We start from the raw sequence: 13,299 nt of genomic DNA, 5'->3' as shown, positions 1-13,299 counted from the left end.
TAATCCAGCAGAGGGAATGATACCACCTCTGCAAACACACATGATCCAAGTCCACCATCTTTAGTTCTGCCCCCCCCCCCCCCCCCCCCCCCCCCCCTACCTTGTAAGAACATGGGGCTGTGCACATCTGGCTGTTCAATCACTCAGTGGCTTGCAAAGCCCAGGCAGCACAGTAGGCTCGGCATGCCAAGTACTATGGCACAGTGACCAGCAGCTGAAAGGCTTGTTAACCAACTAAAACACACCACCTGCTAATTAACAGACTGATGGCGGCCAATCGTGAGGCTGCACCACGGCTGCCAGTTAGGACAGTGAGATCTTCAAGACACAATCCAATCAGATTATTTCTCTGATTTGCTACTTGGTATGAATACTTATATTTACACCATCCCCCTCTGAGAGCAAGTTTACTTTGACCCTTGTAGTTGTTGAGGTATTTTTGTGAAATGTCCGACTGTGAGTTTTAAACTAGGGGTGTAATGATTAATTGACTTAATCGATAAATCAATTTAGATTCCTACGATCCAACAAATCGATCTGTCTGAGGCAAGTTGTTAATCCAATCGACCAATCCCATTGTAAAATCGTTTCAAAATTAGATTGAGGCACAATAGGTTTACTTTAAATGCAAAAATCACAGCAGACAACACACGTGATAACAGGTAAAAATGATCAAGCCATCATTTCAGTCCAATGTGTAGAAACATTTGAATTTTGCAAAAGCATGACGGATTATTTTGATGCTAAAAAGCAACAATGGACTGAACTTTATGAAAAACTAAAATGTGAATGAATTTTCCATTATTTCTTGTTTACTTTTTTGTTTGTACACATATTTAATCTACATTTGATTTTCTTGCAAGTAATACAAGGAATCTGGAAAACTTCACCTGTACTATTTAGTACCAGGTATTAATCTCTGAGTCACACTGGAGGAAATTTTGGCTAAGGACGTCCTGGACCTACAAATCATATTGTAATTGTTACACTCATGGTAGCTCAACCATGGTAGCTGTAAATCTGGTACATCCTGCAAAACCGTGGTAAAAAGTACAAAGGGAAGTTACGCTATACAGAGAAAATGGAAAAAATACTCAAAACCATCCAGACCTCCCTGAAAACACCTACACACGCACACATACACAGCAGGGCAGGACTTGTCCGTCCATCAGGGCGTGCACATGCAAGTGAAAGTGACAGACGGCTGTTCACGGGCTCTTTCAGGCTGCTGCTGCAGGTGGAAAGCATCCCCTGTTGTGGGCTGAGAAAACAAAGCCTTACACAAGACCAAACTGGAAAAAAGATGGAGAAAAACCAGCTCTGGGTGAATAATAACATGATAGCAGTGGGTTGATCAAAAATTCTCTAAAAGTGATTGGCTTTTTCCTGCTCACACACGGGTGGACGGAGACACAGCAGCAGGCTGGAAGCCTTCTGATGGTGAGGATGGAAGGCTGATGTAAAGAGGTTAATAAAGCATGCTTCATTTGCTTCTTAAGTCTTGCAGAAAGGGGTAGTCTTGCTTTAAGATATGTGATCTGACTCCCTCTCAGCTCTGCCTCACTATCTCTCTTTCCAGCTGGGCTACATTGTAATACAGGCACATGCACGCTCACTCACACTCGCTCTGCCTGTCTGACACAGACTCTACTTAAAGCGCTGGAGAGGACTGAGGCTCACACTATCAGCACAGCTTCTCAATGGGGGGATGCAGCCAAGAGCAGACAGAGCGGTCATTCCACTGGAGCCTTCCGCCGCATGCGTGAGGAGGGGACGACAAGTGAGGAGGGTAAATTAGCCCCCTGTCATCACAACATAGGAGTTTTTTTTCTGACAGAGAAGAGACACTGGAGAAGGAGGAGAGTGGATCTGCACGAATGTGGCTGACACAGCAGTGACATGATCAGCCTCCCATCACTCAAATCTTGGCCGGTTTGTGACACACACCCCAGGGTGTTTTGCTTTTGGTGACTGGTTGTGTTGCCAAGGATTTTAAAAGCAGCTGAGCAGCAGTGAGGTCCAGAGGAGGGGGGATATTGGGAAGAAAACAACAACAACAACAACTTAACAAACAGCAAAAGAAAGAGAACAGTATCTTTTTGTCCAGTCTTTGGCTTTACCTGTGGTGGAATTTCCAGCCTGAACACAGAAAATGGATGGACTCAATTTAGAGGAGTGAGTCTGCTGGGCAGCCAAACATTCTGACTGAACTCTTTCCCTTCTGATCACACTGCTCAGGTAAGGGCGTGGAGCTCGAGGAATTCCTTTGGTGTTTGTTGCTGTGACGGTTCAGACGCAAATAACGTGCCTGTTGAAGGGGGGGGGGGGGGGGGGGGGGTGGCTGCGAATTTGGCAAGAAAAGTGGTGGAAACTGAAAAGCAGCTGGGCTCCATCACAGCTACCCTTTAAGAGTTCTGTCAGTTCTGTTTAAAATGGGAACCAGCGTTTGTCTCCGCCATTAAAGTCTGCGCGATTACAGGTTTACAGCCGGCAGGTGCGCGAGGAGGTTCCCGCTCCTGCAGGTGCGTTTCTGCCGCGAGCGCGTGCGCTTGTTCCCCCCTCGCTGGATGTGCAATGCTGCTGTGAGCTGTCGCCCTTTGTTGGAGCCGAGGAGGCAGCGGATGAACAGTCTACATGCGGATTATTCAGATGAAACTACGAGCACATTTTATTGGTTGGGTTTTGATACGTTCCGCGTCTTGTGAGGTGCGCTTTCTGTAAGATTAGAAATGCAAAAAAATAAAATAATAACAGTCTCATTTCTAACAAAAAAAGGAGAACCTCTTGCGATCTGAATTTAATTAGGGTATAAATTACCTGTGTGCACACTATTCTTCTTGAATACTTAAAATCCTATTGTTTGACAAAAGAAGATGAATTATGCCTAACCATTCAAGCTTAAACATTGACTCACTTTTCTCATTCAAAATAATTTAAACAAATACGTATATGCTTCATGGTGAACAGCTGACTAACACAACTTTCACGTCACAATCATATTAACCGCCCATAAATGTAAACTTGATAGCACATGACCATGAGAACAGAAAACCTCTAACTCAGAAAAAGCCAATATGGCTTTATAAAGTTGAATACTTATAATAGAAAAAAAGGTTTTCTTCCACAAATGAAATTGTTTAATAAAGTTCTCGAAAGAGGAAGCAGAGTATTTTGTTCTTGGAAGACTTTAGAAAGGGGTAAACTTTCTGAAGTGAGAGTAACTGGTGCTGGAAAGAAGGAGAGTCTCATAACTGGAAAGTATTATGGTTTCCTTCCATTTATTGGCCCTCACCAACCATTTATCAAACATTTATGGTCAAATCTGCAAGCAAACTGTCTGTACAGTCTTTCATTTAACAGATGGAGACTTTCTTCAACTGCTGTTAATTATTGCACTGCTCCTGTGGTGAAACTTGTCTCTGCAGGGATTTTCCTCCGAGCTTCTCTTCATCGCTGAGTTATTAAAAAAGTCACAAACATCACTGATATGAGTCTGTCATATTAATCTAGGGCAGTGCTTTTGCACAGACATTTGTAATAGACGTATCGTGGTGTGTTGCCCTGCAGACTCGGCCTTACCATGTCCTGGTTGTTGGCCGCGTGGATTAGCCTCGGTTTCCTGCTGTTGTGCCAGGCCACACTCTACCAGACCATCCAGCAGCACCATGTGGCCCGACCCGGACGAACTGACATTCTCACCTTGGGTACGTACGCTACATTTGCCTCTGTAACTAGAGTTTGACCTCGGTGTTGCCACACGTCCCTCTCTGCGGGGTTGCAGTTGTCAATGCTGGCTGTTGGAACAGCAAAGGCCTGCTGCAGTTTGTCAGAGGGACTTGTCGCTGTGCTGCCACGATGATTCAGAGAATAGCAACTGGGAGAATTCCCCATTGTCGTTCTAACTCCTTGCAGAGTGATTGGGATTTTTGGTATTTCTGTGCAGAAATATGGGTAAGACGTTGCTTCCTTAGCTGAGCTTTATGCCTCTGTTTAAATCTCAGCCTGACGATTTCTGTAAGAACAACAACACTGGGAGCTAGAAGATGATTCATGTGTGTGGCGAGGAATTCTTGACTCCTGAATCTTGCTGACAGACTATTACGAGTAGGACAAGCTGGAGGCAACAATTCATATTACTGTGCTGGTAGCTAGGGGTGCTTTGATCACTGTGGTTTGGATTGAAATTATATTTTCTTTTTTTGCAGTGAAAACGCTCGCCAATTAAGCCTGACGCCTTCTGTAGCACGAGGGCTAAAGGGGAGGGTAGACACAGAGGCGGATCTACTGCTCTGATTATGGAAAAGCTTACTAGAATTGCTTACAGTGCATATGGGGGTGTTACAAGGAGGGTTTTTAGAGCAATGCAAATGCTTTCCTTAAGCCTCTAACTATGAGTGCGACTTTAACACTGAACCCTCACGCAGAGGGGGCTTTTTCTGGATGCCATGCGGCTGTTAAACATTGATGCTGTCTGCTTGGTTCTCTTTGTGTGTGTTGCATTGGCATGTAAAAAGACAGTAACTGAAGCACAGCAAGTGAAACAAAACAGAGGGAAAAAATGCTCCAAATTTGTTATGCTTGTGAACACTGGTGACTTCAGGGAGTATGTCAAAAAATTGTTTTGTTGGAGTGGAACAGCTGACACATGAAAATACCAGCATTGATGAATAGAAAGTTTTCAAAGTATCTCCATCCTGTTAATTGGAGCAAGAGGGTGGGAAGCAAGCGTCAGGGAACCTCAATGAAAATTTAATGCGTGGCTTAAACTTTCTTTTTTACTTTTTACATTTTTTAACCAGTTATCACATCAAACTTTGTGCAAAGGAACTACAGTGATGTGTGATGCTCAGTAAGTGTTCCCCTAAATCTATTTACAAAGGGTCAGGCTACCCAAAGATGGTGATGGGCTAGGATTCAGAGAGGTTTCCTGTCCCACAGATCAACTAACATTTTCTGTTTGCTAGAGGGCTCAGGCGCTTACATGTTCACACATTTTCATGGGTTCTCTGGGGACACAAGCTGAGTTACCGACTCATCGGGTCTAAGAGGACCAAAGCTTGTGATTGAACTGTGTACAGATTAGTAAGAAGCATGCCTTATTTTATCTCAGTTTCTTTTTTCATTTTATAAAGATTTACTTCAATGAAAATTGTGTTTTTGGTGTTTTTAGCATGTTCCTTTGGTATTTTAATCATGATGAAGAACATACATAAAGACATTTAAGATCTTACTTTGCATTTGAGTATTTCTTTATTCAAATCATTGTGAATCAGGTGCAGACAGAAAAATGCCATTTGAAAAAGCTTATAGCGGTGACATAGATGCTACAATCGGCGGGCCAAAAGCTTCCTACTCCGCTCCATTCTGATGCATCAGCTTGTAGATGACCATGTACATCTTTGTTTCCCGGTCCAACTTGGCCTTTTGGCTCAAAACTATACGGCTGGATAGCTCCAACATTGCTCGCCATCTTTGTAAATGTTGGGGTTGCAAGGGGCAGTAAACTAGCAGGAGATCGTGTAGACAGGTGGATGATGGGAATTGGGGGTTGGCTTGCTATGCGCCAATAGTTCCACCCACAATTCAGAGGTGCATTTTTAATAAAATACATTTCCGTGTCTTGGACACAAGTTTTGTCTGTAAAGAATTACCAGTGATGGAACACAGTCACAATTAGCTTTGACAATATAATCTAAAGATGTAATTTTAGAATTCTCATCCATTGGCTGTTCAGTGAGAACAATGTTCAGTGTTTATTTCTGCTGCTTTGCAACTGTGCAAATTAGTGTTCATCGTGTTTTTTTAAAGAAGCTTAAACTGACATCAGTCTTCCTCAATGCTGAAGTGGCCTTAACGTATCAAGCAGCACTGTTCTCAGAATTGTAATGCTATCATGGAAATTTGTAGTGGAATTCTATTATGCTTTCAGGATGTGGCAAAAGAGATTTGAAAAGGGAATTAACTGAGTGCCATGTTTTGTTTTTATAGAGGCAAAAAGACATTTCTATGTAAAACAGCTGATAATTGTCATAGTTTTCGTAGTTTCTTTTGAGCATCTATGTTCTAAACCCACACTAGAAAAGCACATTTTGGGTCTCAGCTGATCTGTTCAGTAGAGAAAAAACAAAATAATTAAAGCCGTAAGATTTTTAAATAGAAAAAATAATTTGAAGAAAATGGTGACGATGGTTGGAATACCGAGTGACGAGATGGGTGACCGCTTGGTAACATTTCAGGACTCCGCTCTCTTTCCCATGAGCCTCTCCTTCACTCAGCCTCTCCTGCGCTCTGGTTGTGCAGCTGAAGATTGATGATGTCCTGATTCTGGTCAGCCAATTCTAGTCTCTCAAGAAATAATCCACTACATTGACAGATGAGCTGAATGTGACATGACACACACAAGCTGGGCTTTGCACTCTGCACACCTGCCATCAATGTGAGGAGCAATGCCAAGACTACTGCTATGCAAACCAGGCCATCCCAAACTGAATATTCTGGACTTTGCCAGCAAACTGTAATAGTTTTAACCGTATACAGTATGTGCAAGTGAAAGGAAATACCAATTAAACATTTAATGCTAGCAAAATACATTTTTGCCATATTTTTTCATTGTTTAAATTTTTTTTAAAATAAAAATTGTAAATATGGTACGTATTAACCCTAAGTATATATGGTTCATATTATCTTGTGCTTTCAAATCTCTAATATGTCTAAGTGCATCTCTACAGAACTGCACTTTATGCACGTTATAAAAGCCCCTTTTATGCATCACCACAGCTCTTTATATGAAGAAGTAACCCAATGAAAGGCTTAGATAAACTGATGGGAACGGCAGTGATGAAAAAGACAATGAAGCAGCAACTGTAGATGAAAAGCGTAATGCATTATAGCACGAAATAGGTTATGATATGTTTACAGCTGCCGATAGCTAATGCAGTGGATGTAATGTTTTTATCCACTGGCTTGCTATGTCTTATAAAGTCCAATCCCAGATGATTGGAATGCATCTTAATGAGCTCCTTGTTCAATGTGCCATAATGCTCCCTCTGCGTTAAAAACTTTTTCAGATGGAAGAAAACATGTAATTACTTTGATTAGCCAAGATGCATCATTTGGTCAAATAAGAGCAACACTGTGATGGGAAGCCTAAGTGCATTAAAGAAGCACAAAAGGAGCAAACATGATTCCTGTCAAAACACTTTTCTAAAGTTTCCTTTAGAAGCCAGGAACTGATCTGTAAATTTAAAAAAAAAAAAAAAAAAAAAAAAGGAAATACAAACCAATCATTTTTACAGTTCAGGTTCCAAACATTTTTTTTTCTTGTTTTAATGTTAGGGAATAATATAAAAAAAAGACAACAACTCCTGAATCCTCATTTGGTGCTGCCACACATTTGGATATTAACTCATGAACATAAACTAATCACAACGACCCAATAAACATTAAAAAAACGGCAAGAAAAATCTTTATTTTACCCCTCCCAGTCATTTTTAAAGTGACAGTCACTCATATCACAACTAAAGAGGCTTTCCAAGAAAACAATGGCAGATCCATTTATACTGCCCACATAAATGTCCTAATACAGAGGCTCTATTGTCCGACGTTTGTTCTGCAGTTAAATCCACTTTATCGTATAAAACTATGGGGACTAATTTGTGGGAGATTTGAGGGTGAAAGAAGATTCAATTAAATGACATTCGCTCAAGTAAATAAGTCCTTTGTTGTGTCTTGGAAAGTGGTTAAAAAGGAAATCTGTTATCTCAGCAATGGCTCACACACAGCTTTTCTGCAGTATAAGATCAATACTTCACACACTCAAACACACACATGCGTGCCTGGGGTCTGGAAAAAAAAAAGTTTTGTTAGGTTGAAAGTGCCATTTTTCATCCATTCATTTTTTAATGGGTATACGTTTCTGCGTGTATCATGTCAAACATGCTAATAAAAAGCTAAACTAAACTGCATGGTGATGAGAATCCCAAGTTGTTGTAATGCTAATTTAATTGGAAGCTTTCATTTCACGATTGTGGCAACTAAAAAATTCCTGCTGTTTGCCAGCAAAGGAGCTGAAATCCTATAATAGCTTTACATGAGATTATAATTGCTTTAATAAACGGTGGTCTTAGGTGGAGTGCTCATCAGTGGCATGTGATGTCTCTTTATCAAGTAGCGTGCCCTTCAAGGCAATGAAACCCCTTCTGAAGAAAAACAGGTGAACTGATCATCCAGGTGCCGAGCAGTTCTCTCCACACAGCATACCTCTCCTCCCAACTCTTCATCCGCTAGCTGCCCGCCCTCTCAGCCCCGTCTCTATCGGCCCCTTGGACGATTTGTCATGGATCAGATGAGACAATTTGTCATGGATTAGTGCACTTAAATGTCTGTGTGATAGTGGAAGCAGTCATTGGAAAAGCTTAGGAATCCTATTACACTGTCTTTTATGGCCAGCTCGACTGGAGAAAAAGGACTGGAGGTTGGATTGGCCTTTTTTTTATAGCCTGTGTACTATTTTCCAGATTATTTTTTTTCTATGATCAGATAGTCACTTTGAAATGAGTTTCATGTGTTTAAAGTTGGAGTGGCCTACTAGACCCAGTGTTGCTCCTTCTAATAAAGTACTTATTGAAAGTGCTGACAATTAACTGACCACTTACGAGGTCTTTTAATCACTTTTATGTTGCTGCTTAATGACTGTCTCTTACCCACCAATACTGAATTTTAACCACACACTTGATTATAAAATACTTTGGGTTAAATCTCTTTTTGTAACTGTTGGCAACAACTTTTAAGAAGTGGGTTCAAAAATATGTACGGTACTTTGTTTTCCTGAATCTGAACTGGTCCTAAAAAACAAAACAAAAAGAAAAACGTGCACAATACATTAATAAAGATTGACAAACATAGCTGGTATCTCAAACTGACTCGAACCGCTCTGGGTTTATTAGATAAAAGGTTTTGTTTGAAAACAGTGCTGGAAAACTCCAGCATTGGAGTTGAATTTGATAGGAATTTGACATTTGGTAACATGCATGTGATATTGTTCCTATTCTCATTCAGCTGGAATAACTTGTGATTATTTTCAAACAGGAAGTTGCACAGAACTATCCAAAATTATGCTATTCTTTAAAAAAAGTATCAATGGAAAATGTTGCAGATGTTAATGTAAAATGAAAAGAAGTGTATTTTTACCAGTATGACAATTTTTGACAAACTCACGATATTTTTGATTTGTTGAAAAAATGTTCTTAAAAGCCCTCCGACTGGACTGACTGTCGCCTTAGCCCAGCATTGGCTGGGTAGGCTCCAGCGTCCCTGTGGCCCTGAATACGAATAAAATGGAAAAGAAAACAGATGATGGGAAAAGTTTAAATTCATCTCTATAAGGAATTTGTTTCTGAGCGACAACTGTGAGGAATTAACTTTTTGGGTTGGCATCTGTGAAAAAGAAAAAGAAAAAATGTTAGTCAGTATTGGTTTTGTTGCTCCAAAATGTGAAATATTGCTCTGTCTTAATTTTATATTTCTAAGAAATATGTAATTTTTTAAAATGACAGCATGACTTCCCATCCAAAGTTACAACCAAAGCGATTTATTTACAAAGCATTTTTATGTGGAGGGAATATAAAAACAAGAGACATTAGTTTTTATATGTTACAGATCATAATGCCATCTCAGTATTTGGTACTATTTTTCCTGACTAAACCTTAATTTTTTAACTCATAAAGACGGGACACATGTTGGCTTTTTTATTTGCCAGTATTCCAGTCCATCTTTCTGTGTATCCTGAGTGATTTGATGTACCTTGCATCTGGACTGGATTCAGGTCTATTTTTAGTCAAGACTGCTTGTTATTGTTTTATCCTGGAAGCTTGTTAGAAGCAGAACTGAGCAGCTCCAAAAACCAGTGCAGTGCACATCTTGTCTTTTCTGTTTTTTCTTATTTATCTATATCTAAAGAGTAAAACTGACCTATTAAATGCTTTAAAATACATTTTTGCCACTTTAATGTAAGTAAAAAACATGATTTGTTTTTGATAAAGATGTGTTAATCTAAAACATATGCTTGTGGTGTAAACATAGTTTTTCCCCTTTTGCATAGCTGGATCATTGTTTTTGTCAGAAAAATAAATATTTCTTTTGATGGTTCTATTTTACTTTATTTACTTCTGATACATTGTCACTGACCCATAGAAAACCAATTGAGGCTGCAGTCTGTGATTCACACATGCCTCCGCTCCAAATTGATCCTTATTTCTCACTGAACGTTTAGCCCTTAGATATTTATTTAGACATATCTTTCAGCTTTGAAGCTAACCATGAAAGGCTTATTAACTGGCTCTGCAGTATCTCTCTTCTCAACCGAGTTTTATGATATCTTTCAGCTTATTTGTCTGGTTTTCTAGTGTGCAAGTTGATGTTTTGATTCAGTGTAAGGATTTTAAAATGTTGTTTCAGCAATAGTGGACAGTAATTTTTCTGCCATATCCTGCCTGCTCGGAACCAACAAGTGGATAGAAAAATCCGATTAAGTGTTTGGATGACAAATCAAAACTAACTAGATGTGATAATTATAAAAATGTTTGTTAAAAAATGAAATGAATTATATTGTCTTGTGTTTATCCTCTGAAAGATTATCAAAATTATGGTTTACATCTTCTTTCGAAATATCAGATCTCCAGTGCATGCATTGAATTGTTGCCCAAGGTGACTTACTTTCTCGGTTTGCTCCAGTGAATCATTCATTTAAGGCCTGACAGGGGACAAGAATGGATTATGGAAGTTTGAAATTATGGAAACCAAAATCCTCATGCTTGAATATGCCCCAGCTTGTCAAATGAATGATTGAATGTCTGACTAAATTTGCCACCATGGGTGCTCTGTCAGCAATAGCTGAGGTCTATTTGTCTTGTCTGATGTGTCTGGATCAGTCTACATGACTGCGGCGGCGAGAAGGAAGCAGCGTATTGTCTTATCGCAGCCTTATCTGACAGCAGGCGCTCTAATAATGGAAGTTAGGTTGAGATGTCACGGCTAACTGTTTGTCACCGCACAGCTATACAGAACACGACGCATGATATAGAGGCAGCCAAATGTCTGACTAAACAGACAGGAAATCTGATTTAATCTGCTTCAACCAGCATGTTGTGGAATTCTTTCTTGCTGTGGATCTTGTGTTAAAGTGCCAGTCACTGTATGCACAGAATGGTGACAGCCGGCTGAAAGGGTAGAAGGACAATTAGTATCCAGAGGCTCTGCCGTGTGTCTTCATTTGCCACCGTGTCTGAGGCACATGTCAGGTTGCCTGAACATGACTCAATGCCCTGGTGGCTGTTGGGCAGCAGCGCTGGAGAATAAAGGATGAGGTGGCACCTGCATGTGCCTGACCGTAGCCTAATGACCCAGAGGAGACTCATTTCTGGCAGAGTCTCTCTACTCTTTCACTTTATGCTTTTTGTGGTGCTCTGAACATGTAGTTCGTCCATTAGGTCTATAGCTCATCCACCAAAGGTCTCATTGCAATCTCCTTCTTCTCCCAGATTGCCCTGCATGCCAGCACCCGTCAATTTGCAGTTGGAATTTGTCAGGGGGTGTCATTTTGTTCCTCGGGCAGCCATGCAGGAAGGGATTTTCTTTCCCTCATCTTCCAAATGTTTAAGTGCAATAGATACAGAGCTTTTCCACTAAAAAGCCGTTTTGACCTGCTTTCTTAAAGTTTAGTGGGCTGAGTTTAAATGAGGATTAAAGATCTCTAAGGAATTTCTTCAGCTTTTTTTTTTCCTAAAGTCATCAGTAGACTTATGAAGATGCCATACAGCTGCACTGATTGAATATAATTCCTCTTCCATGTGACTTCTTTGATCAAAACATCTTTATCCTCTCCATGTGGATTTCCGATTTTCACACATGCGTGCGCAGATGCTAGACCAAATCCCTCAGCCTCGCTCATCAATCCCGCTATTTTGTTTTTCTTTAAGTACTTGTATAAAGTAGTCATTTTTATAGCCTATGAGACTAAAGCTCTTTCTTAAAATCAGACTTTTTTCGTTTATGTTGCAATGTCACAACATTTGCATGTTGCATCATGTATAGTTTGCTGGATCACTAAGACAGAGAGATCTCCAGAACCTGTTTCAAATTCTATATAACATTTATTAGTACATTTTGCTCAAGTCTGATTCATTTCTTACAAGCTGTTTTGTGCGTTACCCCACTTCAGAGCTGCTTTCTTTTACAGTGGTTGAAATGGGGTTCATGTGAAATGAAAAGTCTACTTACTGGTGTATGCTCTCTTCATTGAGAACAAGGGATTCATTTTCACTTTCTGCAGATTTGAAGGTGCTTAGCACAATGTGAGGTTTTGCTGAAAAGAGAAGGAATGCCTCTGGCTCACTTACAGTAATGCACCTTAGCTCTTAGTGTTACATTCTCCCTATGAGCCAAGTCGACACAGAAGAACACTCATGTCTCACCTACTTTACCCTGTTCCACCTGAGCACAGCCTATGCATCAGTCTTTAATTGAAGTGTGAATAATATGCAGAAGCTTTTTGTGATAGCAAAGTGAGCAGTAGTCCTACTTTTTTTCTTTTTTTTTCTTGCAGAATGCATGTCGCCCGGGGAACCCTAGCTGTACCTCAGCACTTATTCTAGTGATAGTTACACTTTTTTTGCACTTTTGATAGTAGTTACTTGCAGTATGTCGCAGTGCTGCACCTTTATGTTCAGGCTGCTGGTGTGGCAGTTTTACTTAAAAAACTCAACGAATCAAACACAAAGCATGTTTTCTGCAGGAGCTGCTTCACCTCACATCTTGTTTAAGTATAGAGGACCTGTGTACATGCTGTCAGAGCAATCACAGCAGGCCTCGTCTCTGTGCAGCTGCACCTTGTTGCGGCGATGTTATTAGTGTTGGATGATTCAGATGAGAGGGCAGACAGTAACTAGCCATGTCATTCACAGCTGAAGCTGGAGCTATAGCTTGGAGGAAGGGGGAATATTCAAAGTGTCATAACTGTTTTTGCCGGGGTGAAATATATCTGTCTATGGAGCACTGAGAAGACATAACAATGCCTAGAATGAGGGAAAAAGGAGAACTTAAAGACCCACTCTGATTAAAACTGTGTTTTTCATATTTTTCTTGTTTTTTTCTCATGATGGAGGACATGTATGATCATTATTTTTTTTATTCAAATCGTTGTGAATCAGTAGCAAATGCAAAAATGCCATTTGAAATAGCTTGTAGGTGTGACGTAGAAGCTACTACAACAAGCAACAAGCCGCCTTGTCCACTCCATTCTGA

At 40.3% G+C, this 13,299-nt stretch overlaps 1 protein-coding gene across 3 annotated transcripts in view; it reads left to right on the top strand.

Moving 5' to 3' along the window:
• The first annotated feature begins 1,569 nt into the window (after positions 1-1,569).
• Positions 1,570-13,299, top strand: part of tafa1b (TAFA chemokine like family member 1b) — a 129,425-nt gene continuing 117,695 nt past the window's right edge. The window contains exons 1-2 of one of the 3 annotated variants that reach the window (XR_013656184.1): positions 1,570-1,789; positions 3,568-3,704. Coding sequence is in view for 1 of the 3 variants with exons in the window: in XM_004068850.4 (XP_004068898.1) it covers positions 3,581-3,704 (124 nt within the window). In the remaining 2 variants the exon portion in view is untranslated. Of the gene's footprint in view, positions 2,239-3,567; positions 3,705-13,299 lie in introns of all 3 variants that reach the window. The other 2 variants (XM_004068850.4, XR_013656183.1) reach the window with 2 other exon arrangements.

The sequence above is a fragment of the Oryzias latipes genome, chromosome 5, assembly GCF_053564925.1.
Source record: "Oryzias latipes strain Hd-rR chromosome 5, Olatipes_Hd-rR_3.1".
NCBI classification, from domain to species: Eukaryota; Metazoa; Chordata; class Actinopteri; order Beloniformes; family Adrianichthyidae; genus Oryzias; species Oryzias latipes.
The sequence above is the reverse complement of the archived record's forward strand: the minus strand, read 5'-3'. Positions and strand labels throughout refer to the sequence as shown.